Below are 20,944 nucleotides of genomic sequence, written 5' to 3'. Positions count from 1 at the left end.
TAATCGGGTTGGCAGTGCACATGATTTACGAGATCAATCAAACCCTGGGAATCCAGATCAATCTCATGGGATCGGTCAGAGTCAGCTGGACCAGTATGCTTCAATGAGTCAGCCGATCCGAACAAGTACTCAGAGCTATGCCAACGATGGAGGCAGTTGGATCAGCACACCTCAACTAATTGGCTGATCCGAACAGGTATTCGGAGCTGTGCCGGTGTCAGAATCAGTCAGATCAGCATGCTTCAACTAGTCGGCTGATCCAAGCAAGTATTCGGAGCTGTGCCAATGACAGAGTCAGTCGGATCAGCATGCTTCAACTAGTCGGCCGATCCAAACAAGTCAAGATGGTACTGAGCCAACATGACCACATGACCAGGGGGTATGGTCACAAGGTTCAAAAGGGGATTCACAAGATTAAGTTGAAAGGGGGCTGTGCCGTAAGGGGGGCATCACACATGAGACAGAAGGAGAGCATGAAGGCGAGAGGGCAGTGTTGCATAACCCTTATGCCAAGCAAAATGGTAGGAGTGCAGTATCAAAGGGGATGATGCCAGCAGGGCAAGGCAGTGCCTAACAGGGGACAAAGGCCCCTCAAGAGGAGCAGGATAGGTGTCAAGGGAAAACACCAATTGAACATATAAATACTCTCTTCCTACCATAGCATTCGAGTGGACCAGCATCCACTCTGAAACTCAACTACTTACTCTATACTTACTAGGTTACATATCTTCGCAATAGCAGTGCTCTTGCAATGACTCTCAACATGTGTGTTGTATCACTGTTAGTCAACAACTGTAGGCAGTGTTCTTCACACTAGCGGTCCAGTTCATTACTGTAGGCGGTGTTCTTCACACTAGTGGTCCAGTTCCTTGCTGTAGGCAGTGTTGCTCGACACCAGCAGTCCAGTCAGTTATTGTAGGCGGTGTTTCACACCAGTGGTCCAGTAACTCACATCCTCTGTAGGCGATTGGCATATCGCAGTCCAGACAATGTCCAAGAGCATTATCAACAGTACTATGAACACTCGTACTGTAGGGGAGGGTGTATCACACACTCACCAACAAACAATGTCCATGCCACGCAACCTCTGAACAGAGTGTTCAAGGCAGTCAGTCGAGACTTACTAGGCGACGACGCTTGGTTACGTTTAGGCGAATCATATCGAGTAGTCCTTACTCAATCAACCTCAGCTAAGTCTCTGGCGCGCGACCGCTTACACCCTACCGGCCTTCATCGGTGAGTACCAGCCTGCAATCGCCTATCCCTGGCTGCCTGCCGACCTAGTTGACAAGGTCCTCCAGGACAACATCAGCATTTACGAGCTTCCAAAACTCGCAAACCCATCATGGCCCAGCAGCATGGCCCTGGAGGACCCCACCCCAGTCCTCATCGAAGGTTTCTCCATTGTCAAGGCTCCCACCACCTCCACCTCCAACTGCCAGTTCATCAAAGTGGTGCCCAACTTCTTGACCTTCAGCAGACTGTGGGTGGTGTTCCTGTCCCTCAGGTCTTCCAGTTCGCCTGATCGCGATCTCCTGGTCAGCCTCAGGCGCTTCTACCAGCACGTTGTGGACCTCGCCGAGGTCTTTCCCTGGGAAAAGGTGGCGGGCTACGTCATTGCTGTCTGCACCTCGCACCTTGGGAGAGCCACCATGACAGAGTGGGCTCACTTCGACACCAAGCTTCATGCTACCCACTTCCAAGGGGTACAAGCACACCTTCCACCTTCTTCATCTGCTAACAAAAAACCCGGCCTGCGCCATGATGACCCTCACTGCAAGCAGGTCTGCATGTCATGGAATCAGGGGAAGTGCACTGGTACTGACCAGCGACCCTGCATCCGGAAACATGTCTGCTTCTCGTGCAGAGGTCAGCACCAGTCAAAGTCCTGCACCCGGGATACACAATCTGGTCCCCTGACCAAACTGCTCAAGATGAACTAGTCCCCCTCATGAGTCTTCTTCACTCAGTCAACCCAGTAACCACTCCATCGCCACATCCTGGCAAGCTCCAGCAGCTCCTCAGCCCCTGCTTGCCCACAGCGATGCCCCCTTCTCCCCAGTCCCGCCTTATCCCAGTTCGGAGCTCCAGCTCCCCGATATGGCTCAGCAACTTCTCCCTGTCCCAGCTGGTTCCAGTGTCCAACCTAGGGTCCCTATCGGATCCAGTGACCCCTCCACTTCCTGACCCTCTGCAGGTTCTGCTGGCTGACCTTGCTTCAGCAGCACTCACCTCTCTACAGACCCTCCAACCCCCTGTGTGGCCTAACACCACCATGGCTGCCCCCCTCCACTCTGCTGATGGCCTTCCAGCTCACCATGGCTCCATGCAGGCTGTTTCTGGAAACTGGAGGCAGGCACTTCACTGCTACCCAGACCCGTTTTTCGTTGTTCAGCTTTTGGGAGCGATCGAGCATGGCGTCCACCTTGGTTACTCTGGCCCTCTCCGCCACTGCGGTTGCCACCATCACATCAAGAATCTGCCAATGGATGACAGGAGCAAGTCACACATCTGGTCTGAGATTTCTGCCTGGGTCCAGGAGGGCTGGCTCCTTGAGGTTGATCCTCAGCAGTTCAACCTGGTCTGCTCACCAGTTGGCACAGTTCCCAAACCGTGCTCCTCCAAGCTGCATACCATTCACCATCTATCCCACCCTCGCCCTCCCTGTCCAAAGCAACTACTGTCAGTCAATGAGGGGATCACACCTCACTTCACCATGATCCGGTATGCCTCATTGGCCAAGATACTAGACTTTGTGCAGGAGCACCTGGGTTGTCACCTCTGGAAAAGTGACCTGACTGATGCTTTCCGGCATGTCATCACCACCCTTGCTGATGCTCGTCTGCTCAGCTTCTCCTTTGACGGTCATTTCTTTATGGAGACCGGCCTCACCTTCAGGGGTCACAGCTCCCCCTGGATCTTCAACCTCTTTGCTGAGGCCCTGCACTGGATCGTGCAGTTGGCTATGGGTCACCCTGTCGACCATTACCTGGACGATTTCTTTGGGGCAGTCCCAGCCTCCACAGACCCTGGCCAACTGCTGCATGTGCTTGCTCTGGCTTGCTTGGCTTTGGGTCTCCAATTGGCCCTGCAAAAAACCTTCTGGGACACCACCAAGCTGGAAATCCTTGGCATCCAGATTGACTCTGTCCAGCAGAGTGTCAGCATCACCTCCGAATGGTGCATATGCATCTTGGAGGCCATTGACAATCTCCTACACCAGTGCTCTGCTCACCTCCTCGACTGGCAACGTGTCGCCAGTCTTCTCCAGTTTGTCTCCCAAGTCGTTCCCCATGGTAAGGCATTCCTGCACCAGCTATACGATGCCATCAAGACCGCCCATCGTTGCCCCCTGTCCCTCTGGTGTGTCTCCCGACCAGCAGCACTTGAGCTCAGGTGGTGGAGGTCCACCCTTCAGGCCTGGCTGGGTCACTCCCTCCTACAGCCCTCACCACTCTTCATTAGGCACATCTGGACCGATGTGTCCAAGCGAGGATTTGGAGCCCACCTTGGGCCTATGCATGCCCCTGAAGCGGCCTTCTCCCGGGAGGTCCCCCATTGCCACTGGTCGAAGGATATCTGTTTTCTGGAAGTGCTCGCTGTTCTGGAGGCACTCTGCACCTTCCTTCCTCTCTGGTCTGGTCCTCACCTGGTAGTTCTCCATGTGGACAACACCAATGTCAAATTCAGTCTCTGCAATGGCCGTTCCCACGACCCATTAACCCAGACCCTGCTCCGTGAGATCTTTGGGATTTGCTTTCGGTGGCATGTCACCCTGCAGCCAGTCCACATTGCCTTGGAGGACAACTGCCTGGCTGACCTCCTTTCTTGCCAATGTTTCCTTGCAATACAGACATGCTTCCCAGTGGTGCATTGGCTCCTCTTCCATCCCACCTCTGCGGAGCCCCAACAGCCTTTGTTGCCACCACCAGCTGTTCCCCCCTTGCCACTATGTACATATGGCAGGGCCATGCTGCTTCCAGCCGCAGCCGTAGCGCCAGTGTCCCTGGCCGCTATCGAGCATTTGTCGATCACCGTTTCAGACCCAGCACCCCACCATTCCCAGCCTCTGACTTGCTCCTCACTGAGTGGGTCTGTGACCTGGCCCAGTCCCACTCCTTCCACAGTGTCTGGCACGAGCTCGATGCTCTCCGTTCCTGGCACGTTGATCTCAGCTTCACCCTCGATGGGTTCTGCCATGGCTGCCTGGAGCATGCAGTTCACAGCATCAAACGCACCCATGGCCTCTGGCCAGCAGCTCCCAAGCTGCCCATCACTCTCCCACTCCTCTGGGCCATCCTGGGGCAACTCCAGACCCTCCCCCTTGGTGCCTGGGACTGCCAGGTCATCACCACAGCTTTTGCTGTCTCCTTCTCCTGCTTCCTACAGTGTGGGGAGGTCACTTGGAGCCGGGCTTCACCAGCCACTCTGCTGGTTGGGTTGGTCATGTGGCAGGACGACTATGCCATCCTTCTCCTCCCAGCGTCGAAGACCAATCCCTTCCGACTCAGAACCCCACTTGTGGTCCCCCGCATTGGTGGGGTGGAGTGCCCATATGCCGCCCTCCACCTCCTCTGCCCCTCTGTCTGCCGGCTGGATGCCCCCCTCTTTGGGTTGCATGATGGGTACAAGCCACTCTCCTGTTCCACTTTCCTCCAGCACCTCTGCTCGGCTCTCTCTCGACTTGGACTGGACATGTCTCATTATGCAGGGCACTCTTTCTGTCGAGGGGTGGCCACTTGGGCTGTGTCACAGGGCATTGATGCAGACACCATTAAGCTTCTCGGGCACTGGAACTCAGACTGCTATCATCGATATATTGACTGATTGGCATCTGAGAGGCACACCATGGTTGCAGCAGCCCTCTACTTGTCCCATCAGGGACCCCTCGTCCCTCCCAGTCCCTCTTGGCAGGACCTGGTCCTCTAAACTCAACCTTGGTGGGGCCCCCCCAGCCCCTCTGCCATGACCGCTGACTGCTGTGCAGGCGACACTGCAGCTGTTGGCGGGCCGGGAGCCTCTTTGTCAAGCTTCGAGGACCTCACAGGTCTTTGCCTGCAATCTACTTAGTTCCCCCCCTTTTTTTTTGCCTTAGTTTTTGTTGTGTTTTTTCGCACGGTTGAGTCCAGACGGGATAAACCTTATCGCAACACTCAGGGTGCTATTTCTTGCGTTGTTAAGCCGTTCGAACCACCACCGAAATTCCTCGGCTTATATCGCACGAATCATTCCTCCCGTCGAACGTGACTTCGGGCTGCAGCATGTCGCAATTTCGCTCTTTTGTTCTTGTTGGCCCGTGCCCACCAGCCCAATCAATCGTGTGCAACCCGCGGTGTGACGCTTGCCGGCAGCAACAGCAACAAGCCCGATCGATCGTCATTCTCACTCGTCCTCGGCTTGGTCAAGAAGGGTTTGTTTCCCTCCAACTCGGCCCATAACCACACGCAAGCGTTCTTCTACCAGACCCTAGGTTTTTTGCCCTCCTACCATCACAATCAGCATCCCATCCCTTTCTACAAGACTCTGATCAAAATGGCTTTCTACGTTGTTGGAGACGTTATCGAGTGTAAGTCCCCCTGCTCTCGCATTCTCTCTATCCAAGTGCGGTGTGAGGGCAGTAAGCTGACTTTTGTTGACACTTGTGTTGTTGTTGATGCGCGATGTCAGACCGACCTTTCGGCGGCGACGTCAAGTCGGGCAAGATCGAGAAGATCGATGTCAAGACCGGCGGTCACGTAAGTACATCAACATCCCTCTATACCCTCCAATCTTGCGATTTCGGCTTGAAGCAGAGAGAAAGAAAGATAACGTAGAAGACGGCTGGACCCCCTGATTGCTGACTTGACACTGATCCGCTCTATTTGGTAATCTAGGTTGACATCAAGTACCACGTCAACGGCGAGGAGATCATTTCCGCCCAGATCATTGGCAAGAAGGCATAAACGGCATCGTCCGCTCCCATCTCTTTTGTCACCCAACTTAGGTTAATACATTTGCTTTTCTAGCGACAACGAAGCGAAAGCATGGCCTCCACGCGCTCACGCTTTTGCTCCGAGATTCAGTTCTGGGATGAGAAAGAGAATTCAATGACCCATGCGCAAAGACAGTATGAACTCGCAAACAAGGGATCAGATGAGCAAAAGATTGGCATTGATACAGAGAGAGAGAGAGAGAGATCATCAGGAAGCGCTTTCAGTTGGCTTCTCACTCGAACCAACAACGCCCTCCTGACTCGACTTGGTGCGACCAGACATTCTTCCCTGAACATAGTCCTGTCCAACAACACTGAGAGCATTCGAAAGAACATCCACCAGTGACTCTTCGACCCATTGATTCTCTTCGAATGCTACATCCACTGTTCGTGAGCAAAGCGAGGCGCCAAAAAAAAGGTCAGCATTACCGTCCGCATTCATGAGGAACTACTCGATGAAAGGAGTTGTGCAACTTACACCAAGAGCAAGGCACAGCCTGAGAAACAGTCTTGTGGCTTAACCCGTGCTGAGCATCTCTCAACATGATCAGGAAGAACAAAGACTTTCCTTCCCCTTGCCCTTCTTCCCTCCCTGGCAGATCAGCTGTACAAGCCTGAATCCGAACGAACACAGGGCAAGTTGTGATTGGCAAGCCTTCAGCAACCTTTTGTACTGGAGCCGCTACTTCATGCTGCTTGATACACTCCTCCAGGTTCACTTTTGCCAGCTTGAAAGCAGCAGTGAAACCTTCAACCGCGTTCAAATCTCTCTCTTGCTCCCCACCTTGCCTTTTGGGTTTCGAGGCAGGAAGTTCGATTTGCGCCTTGTTAACAATAAGCTGCTGTTCGGTACCTGAAGAATCGACTTGTTCCATCACTTTCGCAAGGACTTGGTAGGTGACGTCGGAAATGCCATCGTAGCCAATCATGTCGTGGCTGAGAGTAACTTGAATGATCTCGTGAGCGGCAATGGGTGGAGCGACGGCATTGACGATGTCTGTCCAGCCTCTCTTGCCTACCTTTGTCACTTCCTCGCCTGTACAAGCAGAGCATCAAGATAGAATTTGGTGTGAGCAGATGCGAGCGATGATCACAATGTAAGCGTTGCAGATGAAACTTACCCCACTTTTCAAGACCAGCATCTTTTACAAACCCTCTGACTCCCTTTGCCAGATCCCAACCCTTATTGCCCACCTTGTTCCCCAACTCACGAGCCTGTTCAGCCTGAGTAGGAGCTCTCTTCTCCAGCTCCTGTCTAGCCTGCTCCGCCAGCTTACTCGCCTGAGAGAACAAAGAGCTGCCCCAACCAGCCCATCCACCCCCAGCGCCACTCGAGCTCGAAGCAGGCACAAATGTTGTCTCTAGCTCTGACTTCTCCGTTGTCATTGCCGCAGCTGCAGCGGGCTCAGTAGTCGTTGTGGTGCATGTCTCTGCCTGCGTTGCTGCTGGAGTAGTCGCAGCTGGGGTCGAAGCAGCATCATCCTTCTTCCGCTGCGAGGCTCTGCTGCTAGACGCAGCTCGACTCTGAACTAAGCTATCCAAGTCGTCTAGCAGGCTCTGCGCATCTTCTGGTGCCTTCTTTGCTCCAGCGCCGGATGCATCGTTCGAACCGGTATTGGAGCCTGCAGCTTTGTCGGCAGATTTGCGGCAAGGCCTGGTGGGTTGCTCGGCACCAAGATTGTCAAGGTCGGCGAGAAGGTCGTCAACGTCTTTGCGGTTGCGTCGACTCATGCTGACCTTCTGTGCGGCTTGGGACGAGTGTGAGCGGTTGAGAAGAAGCGTAGCAGGCATCGTCCAAACGCCGATTCCACTTTTTCTTGAGAGCCCAGCAGTTGAAGATGCGTCAGCATCCCAACGGGATTCACGGGGTCCGTGGAATCATACGGGGTCCACAGAATTTAAGCGATCTAATAATTAGGTAAAGGTGCATACAGGTGGCGACACATGTGGGTTGCATAGGAGTTGTTACAATAATGCACAAGAGGCAACAACACAGGAGTAACATGAGGAGTGACACATCGCACTTTTGCACAGGCTGAAGGAGATTGCTAAGTATATATATATGACCATGTATATAGCATCACATGAATATAACATAAGCATTCAAGAAGTAATACAACTGCATATGAGAGCTTGCTAGTGGCTCCAATCAGTCACGTTTTATCTGCAATCTTCAATTGATTAAGAGTCTGAAGCTCTACCGACTAAGCCAACTGGGACCATCGACAACATGGTACAAGAGGCCAAAGCTCAAGCTGTCACAAGCAAGGCCAAAGGAGGAAGAAAAGGAAAGGCAATGCAACCACGAGCCATTGACAATGAGGCCACCAATGAGTCAGACACTGAGGTGATTGATGATGATGCTGAGGAAGAAACTGACTCTGACTCAGATCACAACAACAATAGAAAGCCATACAATTTTCGTACTCTAGCAAAACTACTTGAGCCCATCCCAAAACTCACATCGCACAACTATTATAGTTGGAATGCCCATATCAAGTCCTTTCTATGATGTGTTCCTCATGCCATGAAGCATCTTGATGGAGCGTACAACAAGAAACATCCCAAATGGAACTGCACATTTGATGATGCTTTGACAAATGCATTACACAGTACCATTGACACCACCAGAGAGTACAATATCAATTACTTGATTCTTGACATCATCAGGGAGCACCATACATTCCATCATGTATGGAAGAAGATCAAAAATGGACTCACCAATGAGGCCACTGCCATATCTCATCATATTGCATTGATCACTCAGCTAGGTGAACTAAGGATGCACAACTCAGATGTACAAAAGCTTATCCAGGAAATAAGGACCATCCAAATGGAGAGCAGCTTACTGGGAAAGCCATTCACTGATGATACTCTGTTCTCTAATCTACAAAAGTGCACTATCCGACATCCAATGTACAAGGAGACCATTGCCACCGTCAGCCAGCTTAGTTTTAATGCCCTTGCCACTGCCCTATCTATTTGGCAGTTGGCAATTGAGAACAACCCCACCCCAAGAGTTGACCCCCATCAAGCAAGCGCCAGAGTCATCAGCAGTGACAACCAGGACAAGACACCCGGAAAGGAGGAGAAAGATGAAAAGGACACTGACAGCACCAGCGCCAAAGTTGCCACTAGACCTTGAAGGCTCAGATGTTGGATCTGCAAGAGGCCTGGACACGGGATCAGTCAATGTGATGCATCGGTGACCATACCAGAAAATTCCCCCTTCGCCAGGCCCAAATAGGAAGCCTGGTGCTCTTTTGCACCAAGTTGGCAGAGCCACCCAGATTCAAAAGGGAACCATCATTGGATCCTAGATTCAGGCACCAGCTATCATATGGTAAACAACTATAGCATGCTCATTAGTCCGAGAACCTGCCAAAAGCACATATTCACTGCTGGAAGCAAGGTTCTGGAAGCGACCGCTATAGGGGATGCTAGCATATCAACAAGTCATGGAGATGTTTTTCTCCAAAATGTATTGTATGTTCAGCATCTCAATGTTAACCTATTGTCAACAAATTCTCTGACAGACGAAGGAGCACAAGTGATGCTAGACTCAACTGGAGGGCAAATACACTTAGCAAATGGTATGCTACTCAAAATATCCAAGAATTGCGAGCAAGGACTGTTGGAGTTCCAAGGCGACACATGGAAGGAAAATGCAATGATCACATCAACATCATTATTTGAAGGTGTTGATGAAGATTTCGAGCATATTGAGAACAAAGCCAAAATATCTGAACAACAACTATGGCATGAACGTCTGGGACATCCAGGTCGAGATAAGACGAGGGCCATCATCAACCGCTTAGGAGAAAATGACACAGCAGACCTAAACCCAGGGACTGCTACAATGTGTGAGCCATGCATCTGATCCAAAAGCACAGCAGCCTGAATGGGGCAAGGTAGTGGAGAGAAATCTGTCTCTCCACTTGATCTCATCCACATTGACTTGATAGTCAACTCGTCACACACAACAGAATACATGTGCACATTGGTACTGGTTGATAACTACAGCAAGTATGTATATGCGCAGCCTTTGCTATGAAAGAGTCATGCATTTCCCAAGCTCAAAACAATCATATTGTATCTCGAGACACAGATGGGAAAGAATCTGAAAGCAATATGATCTGACCAAGGTACAGAATGGAGAAGCAATGATGCGCTTCAGTGGGCATATGAAAAGGGCATTGAATGGCAAATGATGGTAGGGTACAATAGCAGACAGAACGGACATGTGGAGAGAATGAACAGAAGCTTGGGTGAGAAGATGCGAATGCTGCTCATGCAAAGGAGGTTACCGAAGAGCTTCTGGCCCTATGCAATCTGGACTGCAGCCTTCAAAATGAACCTCATTCCGAGCATTGACGGTGAGTTCCCATACCAAGTCATGTTTGGGAAGTTGCCAGAGCAACTCATAAGACTCCTATGCATCTTTGGATGTTTAGCATGGGTAAACATCCCCAAGGTCAAAAGAGATAATAAAAAGTTAGATCAACGAACAGTAGCATCTATCTTCTTGGGGTATAGTCTGGAAAGAAAAGGATGGCTCTTCTACAGCCCGGACTACAGCCCAAACATCTTTTGGAGCAACTCAGCTAGATTCATGGAGACAAAATGCTGGTCCGACAAAACAGAGTGGAAACCAGTAAACATACACCCACCACCAGCACTAGCAGACGAAGGAGACATAGATGATCTTGGATACACAGATATGAACCTCTTCGATGAACGAGAGGAGGAGCCACTGAATGAGTACATGAATATGAAAGAAACAGATGGATTGAACAACGAAGAAGATCTGGGTGAAGATACAAAAAAGGCAATAGAATGCAGGGCCGATACCGACACCAACACATTTGACGACACATGGACCAATAGCAATCACTATGGACTCATGGCAATAAATGATTGAAAGAGAAGAAATCTAGACCCAACAGTTAGTGAAGCATTGTCAGGAGAGGACAGGAAACATTGGGAGGAAGCAATGCGTAAAGAACTGGATGGTTTGAAAGCCATGGATACATGGGAAATCGTTGATCTCCCCAAAGGTATGCATGCCGTCGACACATGTTGGGTTTTAAAAATCAAAACAGATGCAAATCTCATCCCGATGAAGTTTAAAGCAAGACTGGTGGCGAGAGGTTTCACACAAAGAGAAGGTATAGACTACACTGAAGTGTTTGCGCCCGTCACACCCATTCAGTCAATCCAAGGAGTCTTAGCCATAGCAGCAGTTTGTGACTGGGAAGTAGATAGTATTGATGTCAAGCAAGCATATCTAAACTCAACGCTACATCATGATGTATTCTTAAAACTGCTGCTTGGAATGAGAATCCCACCTGGAAAGGCCTTGAAGCTAGTAAAAGGACTGTACGGACTGAAACAATCAGGGCGAGAATGGAACATAGAGTTGGATTCGTACCTATGGAGCATAGACTTTCACTGCATGCCAAGTGCACCTTGTCTGTATTCAAGAGGAACTGGAAGTAACCTAACTATTATCACAGCCTATGTCAACAACATGCTCATAGCCTCGCCCAGTTGTAAGGAGGTGGATCACACCAAAAGGGAGATAATGTCCAAGTGGGGAATGGAAGATAATGGCCCAGTGAAAGAGTTCCTCAGCATCAGCATCAAATGAGACAGGACAAGAAGGGAGATGTCAATTGATTTGACCGCTTACACCAAGGCCATGGTGAGTAAGTGGTTACAGTCGACAGATCAGAAATCATGGGTACCAATGCCAGAAATACCTAATGCCATAGGGAACGATAAATGTGATTCCCTAGAGGCAAAACAATACCAAGAACTGGTGGGACAATTGTTATGGGTAGCAAATACCGCACGACCTGACATATTGTTCACAGTGGGAATACTGGCAAGATATATGTTGACCCCAACCAACAGTGCATGGAAGGCTGCTATACACTTGATGAAGTATCTCAACCAAACCAGTGACTACCAACTGAACCTTGGGAGCAGATCAAGCGAACACTTGAAGCAACTGATTGTCATGTATAGTGATGCCAATTGGGCCTCAGACCCAACAAACGGATGGAGAAGCACATCGGGAGCAATGACATATATATATGGGTGCCCAGTTAGCTGGAAGTCACATGTCCAAAAATGTGTGGCGCTATCAGCAGTGGAAGCTGAGTTTGTTGCCGCCTCAGAAGCAGCAAGAGAGGCACTCTTCTTTTCATACCTCCTCAGGGACTTAGAAATCGATGCTGCTCATCCAGTCTTATGTTCAGATAGTCAGGGATGTATACAGGTGAGTAAGGATCTGGCAAAGCACTGGAAATTGAAACACATAGACACCAGATATCATTTCATTAGGGATCATGTTCAGGATGGGGAGATAGAGATAGAATTTGTTGGAACAGCAGACAATGTTGCAGACATTTTAACAAAACCATTGAAGGGTTTAGCAACATCCCAGCTATCTCAGTTGTTAGGGTTGGTAATGCCATCGAAGGGGGGAGTTGAAGATGCATCAGCATCCCAATGGGATTCACAGGGTCTGCGGAATCATACAGGGTCCACAGAATTTAAGCGATCTAATAATTAGGTAAAGGTGCATACAGGTGGCGACACATGTGGGATGCATAGGAGTTGTTACAATAATGCACAAGAGGCGACAACACAGGAGTAACACAAGGAGTGACACATCACACTTTTGCACAGGCTGAAGGAGATTGCTAAGTATATATATATGACCATGTATATAGCATCACATGAATATAACATAAGCATTCAAGAAGTAATATGACTGCATACGAGAGCTTGCTAGTGGCTCCGATCGGTCGCGTTTTATCTGCAATCTTCAATTCCAGCTCGGCTTGTGCAAGAGCACACACGCGGCGACTTGACTTGATCCGTGCGCTTCAAGGAGAGGACCCCGAATCGGATCCGCCTTTACTCCACACGAAATCTTCCCCACAGACTGAGGCTGCTTGTTGACCCCCACCATCATCTCAAGCCTTCTCACGTCGAGTGAGGCAAGTAATCGAGGCCTGGGACAGTAAGATGCCATCTACAGCGCCAGACAGGACGTCGCAAGCCGGTGGCGAGCCCAAGAATCTCGTCACACCCCGCTTCCGCCTCGTTCTCATCTGGATCCTTTTCTCAGCCGCCAACTACGGCTACGGCATCTCAGAGCTCAACGCTCTCCAACCCGTCCTCACATGTCGTAGTCGCAATCCCGCCATTCTCACGGCGCAATCGCCAATCACAACCGGCTGCATACCACTTACAGAGAGCCAATTCGGCCTTGCGACTTCTCTGTTCACTCTTGGGGGTCTCTTCTCGTCCTTCCTCATCTCGCCTATCTCCAAGACTCTCTCGTGGGGTCGAAAGACGTGTATCACCTCCTCAGCTATCGCTGGAATCTTAGGGGGCTTAATACTCTCCTCGTCCAGCACACTCTTCGGTCTTGGCGCTGGAAGATTCATACAAGGTGTCGGTTCGGGTGTTGGAGTAGTGATGGTCCCCATCTTTCTGAATGAGATCTCACCGGTCAGCTTGAAGGGCAGTATCGGTGTACTGAATCAGTTCAGTATCGTGTTGGGTATCTTTTTGGCGCAGGCTATCGGGGCAAGTAAGTTGGGTGAGGATGGGACGTGGTGGAGAGCTGTACCTGCTGTTTCAGGGGTCTTGTCTGTGTTGCAATTCGTTGGATCGTATACGTGGGGCTTAGAGTCGCCGGGATGGTTGGAAGGCGAAGCGAGGTCCGCATTAGGCTCGACTGGCATAGCTGCGAAAGATGCGGCAGACAAAGTGCGCGCTCATCTATGGTCAGCGAAAGAGCTGCAAAGTTGGAAGGAAACCAGGCGATCCACCGTCTCCCGCAGCTCAGGATCAGACGAAGAGCGACAAGGGCTTCTCTCAGAAACCGAAGCCGATACCGACGGTGCGGAAACCAGCTCAAACGTCCGCACCCAAACCACTCTCCCCCAACTTTTCACCGACCCCGAAGTTCGAGCAGGCACAATCCTCGTCATCCTCACTCAACTAGGTCAACAATTATCTGGCATCAACGCAGTCCTCTACTACTCTGTTGGCATTCTCGGCTCCATCCTCCCCTCCCTAGCTGGATCAATTGCAATTCTTATCACAGTCATCAACATCCTCATGACTTTCCCGCCCATCTATCTCATCGATGAACACCGCGTCGGGCGCAAAAACCTCATGGTTGGGTCCGCACTCACCATGGCTGCAGCCTCTGCTTTCCTGGGAGCGGGCATCGTGTGGGGGTATAAAGTGCTCAGTGCGATTTGCATGGTATTGATGGTAGCAGGCTTCAGTTTCGGTTTGGGTCCGATACCATTTGTGATCTTGCCTGAAATCGTACCTTCTAGAGTAAGTACTGATCTCCTTCTCAGCGTGTGATGTAGAGAGTGAAACGCTGACATACTTTCTTTCCTTGTGTTTGGCTGGCGTAGGCAGTATCAACAGCAACTTCACTCGGACTCACTCTGAACTGGACAGCAAACTTCATCGTGGGCTCAGCTTTCCTTCCCATCAAGAACTACCTCGCGGGCTACGACAGCAACCATACCGGCGGCGCAGTATTCTGGATCTTTGCCGCGAGCAATCTCGTCACGGCCATTATCGTGGCTAAGATGTACGACTATAAGTCCGAATAAGGATGCAATAGACTTGTAATTGAAGTGCTTAACGATACATGTGCAAAGCTCTAGGGTTGTGACAACGATGCAATGCGGGAGAGTGGTGGTATGATCAAATAATCATGCAAAGTAGTCGCTCCTACCAAGAGTGAAATCGTTGACCTCAGGAAGTAGATCACCAAACTTCATCTGATCTTCCGACCAAGTATCCTGATGAGTCCTCTTGAAGTCGGCTGCGCACTTTCTGACGGTTGTCGAAATCGGTACTGGATCATCAGTGTGCTGTGCAACAGTCTCTACGATTAAACTCGGCATCCAATCCGGTACTTCGTACGGGAAAGCAGCTAACAAAGCCGATGCGCCCAAAACACCCGAATGCAAAGTGATCAACTGCTCATCATACCTCGCTTCACCTCGACGTGGCACCTTTGTGGTCGAGACGAGCCTGGTGAATCTGTTCTTGAGCGTCTTGATCAAGCGACGTTGCGAGCAGCGAACAATTCCCGAAAGCGTTGTGGCGGCCATTTCACGAACTTCAAGGTGCTTGTCTGTGAGAAGCTCGAGGAGGAGTTCGACGATCGAGTTGATCGTAGAGTCATCCAGGTAGAACAGGTTCTGGAAGAAGATGACTTGGAGGACTGGAAGACTGTCAAGTCGAGCGCGCCATGAGTCGACGGAAGATCGGGTGACGTGTAGAAGAGTTTCGACGAGCGTTCCTGCGTGCTCGGAGGTGAAGGGGTGCGTCGAAATTTTGGTGAGAACAGCACGTGCAAGAGCCGAGAGCTCTTTGTTGTCGTGCAATTCAAGCATGGCGAAGATGTCGGGAATGTACTTGATCGCTTCGCCTGCAATGGCGCCATTGCGGTGGTCGCCCATGGTAGTCGAGATCCACAGCAAAGCGGTCATCGCTGCACGGTCGTACTGCGAAGTACCCTCCGCTGTGGGTTTCCTCTCCGTGCGCCATTGCGCAAGCTGTTTAGAAAGTACTTCCAGTCGGCCGCTGTACAGTTCTGGCTTGGCAAGCAGCGATCCATGGCCCGAGCTGCACTCGTCCAGCATCAACTCGACGCTACCAAAAGATGGGTTAACTTGCAACAGCTCCAAGTCGGCCAAACCTTCACTGATGACGCTCCTGACCTCTTGAAAGTCGCTGCCAAAGTTCTCAGAGTACAGTCTAATGAACTCGTCAGCGCCGAACGGTGCGAATTGCAAGTTCATCGAGATCATCACCCCTCGCAAGAGGTTCTGCGCCTTAGCCTGCTCCCACGGACTCGAAGTGTTGTTCTCCTTGTCGATGTTTTCGCGTGCGATATTGACCACATATCGCACCATGGGAAGCGCTCGACGCGGGTCACGAGCTTGCAGCATGTACTCGATACACGACTGCCACGCTGGTTGACTATCAGGTGTGCAGCCTTCGAAGATCTTTGGCAGGAGCGTCTCGAGCCAAGACCAGAGCGTATTCTGATCCTTCATGTTCCAATGCTTCGAGCCACGGTAGACACCGCAAATGAGCTCGGAGGCTGCTCGCTGTCGGTGTCGATCCTTCTCGGCGATGAACTGCTCCGTGATCGTCTTGATGAAAGGCAGTACCTCGACACCAAAGATTTGGAAAATCGATTTGAGCAGTGTCACTGACTCGCTGCCAGGGTAGTCGCGGTCCTTCTCTTGCGACAAATGACGAGTGAACGACTGCCACCACGATTCTTGGGTGAACCTGGCGCGCACCGCTTCGATCGCAGGCTTAGACGCTTCCTCCCAAGTGAACACAACACCATCGGCAGGAGGAGGGTCATAGAAGTTCTCTTCATCGCCCCAAACGAGCCAGCCTTGAGATGGCTTGTCACGAAGCTTGCTGGTCGGTGTCAAAGGCTCACCAAAAGCAGCGATGTACTGTTGCGTCCATTCGTTTGACACGGGACTTGGCAGCTTCTCCGAGTGCTTGAGCGGGTTCTTGGTCTGGCCGAGCAGTAGATCCTCATCCGAAGGCGCAAGCGTACGCAGCTTTACGTAGTAGAGGATCTTTGTGAGTACAGCTTGAGCACAGGCTCGCATCTGAGGATTCTCCGAGATCATTTGGTCAGCCAGGTAGCCCGCAGTCTTGCCGTCCAGTGGCCTGTCCTTTCGCACCAACGCTCTGAGCAGACGAGTAGCAAAGATCGAGAACGCCCAATGGGTAGTCTCTCTTTGCGCAAACTCCAACGCCCTCGAGGTAAGCTCCTTGTGCAATTCATCGACCCTATCGAGACGAGTGCGTCGCTTAGCAGCAACGGCTTCGATGAGCTTCTCCTCCGCCTTCTGCAGATCAGAGGGAAGTGCCCGCTCCAGAATATCAGCCGCTTCGTTCAGAGCAGTTGAGTCGATCTTGTCGGTCAACGTCGAGGGCTCGGCGAAGCGGATGATAAAGTCATTGATGATGCCCCTGACAAGCTTTTGAATGGAAGGCTTCGAGTGGTGCTGAGCATCAAGAAGACTCATTATGTACTCGACGCTGAAGCGGGCATCAGCGATGCAAAGGTACGAAGCCCCCTTGCTGCCAAGCACATACAATGCTCCCTTCATCCGGTCGTCCGGAACGCCAGGCTGGATCGCCTGGATCAGCTTGGGCAAGCACAGAATCCATGTACCATCGTACACACCACCAATGGTGTCGAGGGTGTTCTGCGCCGTTTGTCGGATGCCCACGTAATTGGACATGCAGAACTCGAGAACCTGTAGAATGAGCTTGTCCTTCAGTGGCGTACGCTTGCGGTGGAAGCTGTTGAGTCGAGCGCGGCTTGTGTTGTAAAAAGCCGCACGACGAATGAAGAGCACACGCGGGAAGGCCTTCTGCTTGGCGTACAGCTTGGCAATATTGCGGAAGAAGCCGAGAGAGCGCATGTGGGCCTTGTAGTCCTCGCCATTGTAGCTGTAGGAGGTGAGGTAAGAGCGAATGCATCGAACGAGCATCTTGACGCAATCGATCTGATCCTCTGCGCCCGAGTCTTGAGTGCTCTGAGCAGCAAGATGCAACACCTCACCGATTCGCTGCTTGAAGGAAGCAACCTTCTGGTACCGTGCCTCTCCACGGTCAACAAGACAGAAGTGTGATTTGAAGCGAGGAGGAATGTCGACGAACTCGGGCGCTTCGTCGCCTATGTCCATCGCCGGCTCACCACCACCAACCTCGTCCTCCTCGATCAGACTGGGTATGCCGATCAGCCCCATCCTGACAATCATCAGATAGCGGCAGAAGTCGTTCGACCAGGCCTTATCCCTGGAGAGACGTTCAGCTTGAAGTGCCTCAACCTTGTCCAAGGCCCGAACTACAACTCGGTCGATGATATGGATCGCCATGTTGATCTCATCGTCCGATGGCACGTGCCAGTTGATCTTGACGCTCTTCTCGTCGTACATCTTGCCCCAGAATAGATGAGATCGCTTCTCGAAAGCTTCGCTCTCCCAAGTCTGCGAGTTAACGAAGCGCTGCTCCTTCGGGTAGAGTGTGGTGAGCGACAAAATGATCTTCGAAACGAGTTTGGCACCAAAGCTGTAGCCTCTCTCGCTCTTGCAGCTCTCCATGATGAGCTGCAACACCGAGATCAACTCCTCCTTGTACTCCAGGAGATGCTCGCTGGGTCCATTGAGAGCACCTGTCAGCACGCTAAGATTCCAGTGCAGTGCCGCATCACCCGCTGTTGGCAGACTGGTGTTGGTGGTCCGTGTCGAACTCGCCCCGTTGGCGATCTCTGCCTGTATGTTGGCAATGCACTGCGGCAAGAGCCTTTTGAGGACCATCTTGCTATTTGCGCGAGCAAAGCAGCCGACTAGAGAGCCGATTACACGTACAGAGGTTGCCGAAACTGTGTGAGCGCAGTAATCTGCGATCTTGTCGAAAGACCTCTGAAGCAAGTAAGGGCTCATGGATCGACAAAGCCCGTCTGAGGCCGCCATGATCATGTTGATGACCTGCTCCTCGGACTTGCCGCCCGTGCGACCGCCCTTGCCTTCTTCTGGTAGTGTCTCGAACAGAGACAGCACTCGCTGGAAGTAGGCTGAAATCCATGCGTCAAAATCGGCAGTGCTGATACGAAGCTGGTAGTCTTCCTGCTCAGGAGTCGCTTGCGGAGCTTCTTCAGCATCGGTCGGCAAGGCCTCAGGCGTGTCGACTCGCAACGGTGGCTGGTCGACAATCGGCTCGAAAGACTGCTCGTCATCCGCATAGACCTCTGGACGCGTCAGGTCGTCGATACGGATAGAGAGCGTCGACAGGAGCACAAACATGCAGGTGCTCATCGTCTTCATGGGATCGTTGAGGTCGATACCGGGAATGCACAGCTGCAGAAGTGGCAGCAAGTGCTTACCACCGGACCTGTAGAGCTGTCGCGAGGTGAAGACGGGCGAGAGCGTCGACAGCGCTGTGATGACGGCGTTTGTGCGGTGCGTTGTCTCAAGTGCCTCGAGCGAGTTGAAGGCTCGATCCAACACAGCTGGGAACACCATCTCAGGCGCAAGAATGGCCATTCTCTTGAGACTGGCTTGCGAGGCTGCAATGGTCAGCGGGTCCTTGGAGAACATGGAGAGGAGACAGACAGTGCGAAGAATGGAAACGATCTCGGTCTTCATCTCGTCAGTCAATCGATATTGTTGGGGAGTCTTGCACTGCGGTCGTTCCTCCTCCTTGACACGCTTGAGGAACTCGAACATGATCTGCTGGACGAGATTAGAAAGAGAGATCTGCCACATGCCCCAGTTCGAAGGATGGAAGTAGCTCTCTGTTGCTTGCACGAACTTGGCGAGATGGTCGAGGGCCTTGGAACCTGCTGGATACGTTGCGACGGGCTTGCTGCTGCCGCCCGATTGTGGCGAGGATGGGCGCACTGGAGTGGGAAGGTATGAGGCTGAGGCTGAATTGCTTGCGCTGGGACCGTCCTTCTGAATCGAGTAGGCGATGATGACAGCAAAAGACCGAAGGCGATCAGTAGGCTTCTTCATCTTGAGTGTTGCTCCGGACGCTGCAGCGTCAGGACCGCTGCGGACGTTTGCCGACTGAGCCATGAGCGCAGCATTGGCTGCCTTGCTCGAGCCGACAGGAAGACCGGCCGACTTGAGACACTTGGTCATGATAAGCGAATACTGCTGCTCGGTGAAGATGCCGATGTCGCTGAAGAGACCAAGTTTTTCTGACGGGCTTGCAATGCCTGATGAGATCGGCGACTCAGTCGTTGCTGGCTTGGTTGTTTCAGCGTCCTCATCCATTCGCTCACTATCATCAACTTTTGCCGCATCAGGTGCCTCTGCAATTTGTGCATCGGGTCGCACGGTTGCTTCGGCCAACGATCCTGCCTTTCGTGCAGCTGATGCTGAACTGATGGATGGGTCTTGGACGTGCATTTCAGAGAGTCGGGCAAGCAAGTCGAGCATCTGGTCATCGAAAAGAGACGAGTTGAAACTCTCCCAGAGCCGAAACATGGCGGGGAGCCATCGTTGAGGATGGCTGATTGGCAAGAAGTGTACGAGGAAAGCCTGTGTAGCGATGACCGAGTTGAGATTGGAGCCGTCCATCTTGGGAAGGAAGGTGCGTAGCATATCGTCGGCCTCGCTCGCAGGGTAGAAGCGCTGAGCGGTCTCTGCAAGGTCGAGAAGAATGTCGGCGATGTTGGTGAGTCCAGTCCTGCGACGTTTGGGGAAGAGCTCCTTCTCGAGAATGATGTAGAGCGGCCTCCATGGCAGGACGAGATCCTTGATGTCGAGCTTCTTCTTGTTCTCGATCAGGGTCATGCACATGTTGGCTGCCAGCTCGATGCATCGTGTATTGAGACTGGGCAAGACGGCCAACTGGTAGTAGAGGCGAGCTAGCCTTGCTCTGGTCTTGCGAAGGATTGGGTACTTGAGGGATAGGAGACATTGCAGCCTGTGATTCCACTGAACGAAGCCGATGTCGTAGTCCTTGGTACGGACGCAGTCGATGAGGCGACGAATAATGTGGTCCAGTCGAGCATCAAACTCCTCGAGGCTCTCGCATGTATACGGAAGACTCTGTGGGTAGTCGAGCTGGAGATGTCGGTTCTCGCCCTTGGCCTTCTTCGGTGGCTGTGAGCTGCGACTAGGGCCATCTCCATCGAGATTCAGGACGGGCATCTCCTCATCCTCGTCTTCGTCAAGATCGACGGCTGGCTCCATGGGAGAATCGACCTCGAGAACATCATCGTCGTCCATGATGTCTGTATTGCTATTATGTGTTGGAGTGAGGAGGCCTTGGAAGCGAGTGAATGTGCTTGAGTTGTATGCTAGCCTTCCGGTCTGAATGCCTTTAATTATCCGGATGAGCTAGCGAGGGTTATAGCTCCTGTTG

General features: G+C 51.7%; 6 protein-coding genes across 6 annotated transcripts; 4 read left to right on the top strand and 2 right to left on the bottom strand.

Annotated features, from left to right (window-relative positions):
- Positions 1-1,951: 1,951 nt before the first annotated feature.
- UHO2_02828 (uncharacterized protein) lies at positions 1,952-4,969 on the top strand (the record flags this gene model as incomplete). Its single annotated transcript, XM_041555616.1, has 1 exon — positions 1,952-4,969. One exon carries the CDS (start codon positions 1,952-1,954, stop codon positions 4,967-4,969), a length of 3,018 nt encoding a protein of 1,005 aa, XP_041411550.1.
- A 563-nt stretch (positions 4,970-5,532) lies between these two features.
- UHO2_02827 (uncharacterized protein) lies at positions 5,533-5,942 on the top strand (the record flags this gene model as incomplete). The annotated part of the gene is made up of 3 exons (XM_041555615.1): positions 5,533-5,566; positions 5,668-5,735; positions 5,874-5,942. The coding sequence occupies 3 exons, from the start codon at positions 5,533-5,535 to the stop codon at positions 5,940-5,942; spliced, it is 171 nt and encodes a 56-aa protein (XP_041411549.1).
- Positions 5,943-6,179: 237 nt separating this feature from the next.
- UHO2_02826 (uncharacterized protein) lies at positions 6,180-7,702 on the bottom strand (the record flags this gene model as incomplete). The annotated part of the gene is made up of 3 exons (XM_041555614.1): positions 6,180-6,355; positions 6,450-7,007; positions 7,093-7,702. 3 exons carry the CDS (start codon positions 7,700-7,702, stop codon positions 6,180-6,182), a joined length of 1,344 nt encoding a protein of 447 aa, XP_041411548.1.
- Positions 7,703-8,201: 499 nt separating this feature from the next.
- Positions 8,202-9,116, top strand: UHO2_02825 (uncharacterized protein; the record flags this gene model as incomplete). Its single annotated transcript, XM_041555613.1, has 2 exons — positions 8,202-8,470; positions 8,585-9,116. 2 exons carry the CDS (start codon positions 8,202-8,204, stop codon positions 9,114-9,116), a joined length of 801 nt encoding a protein of 266 aa, XP_041411547.1.
- Positions 9,117-13,009: 3,893 nt separating this feature from the next.
- On the top strand, positions 13,010-14,628 carry UHO2_02824 (uncharacterized protein; the record flags this gene model as incomplete). The annotated part of the gene is made up of 2 exons (XM_041555612.1): positions 13,010-14,341; positions 14,425-14,628. 2 exons carry the CDS (start codon positions 13,010-13,012, stop codon positions 14,626-14,628), a joined length of 1,536 nt encoding a protein of 511 aa, XP_041411546.1.
- Positions 14,629-14,730: 102 nt separating this feature from the next.
- UHO2_02823 (uncharacterized protein) lies at positions 14,731-20,808 on the bottom strand (the record flags this gene model as incomplete). Its single annotated transcript, XM_041555611.1, has 1 exon — positions 14,731-20,808. One exon carries the CDS (start codon positions 20,806-20,808, stop codon positions 14,731-14,733), a length of 6,078 nt encoding a protein of 2,025 aa, XP_041411545.1.
- Positions 20,809-20,944: the final 136 nt, after the last annotated feature.

This window comes from Ustilago hordei (genome assembly GCF_900519145.1).
Source record: "Ustilago hordei strain Uho2 genome assembly, contig: UHO2_contig_04, whole genome shotgun sequence".
Taxonomy (NCBI): domain Eukaryota; kingdom Fungi; phylum Basidiomycota; class Ustilaginomycetes; order Ustilaginales; family Ustilaginaceae; genus Ustilago; species Ustilago hordei.
The sequence above is the reverse complement of the archived record's forward strand: the minus strand, read 5'-3'. Positions and strand labels throughout refer to the sequence as shown.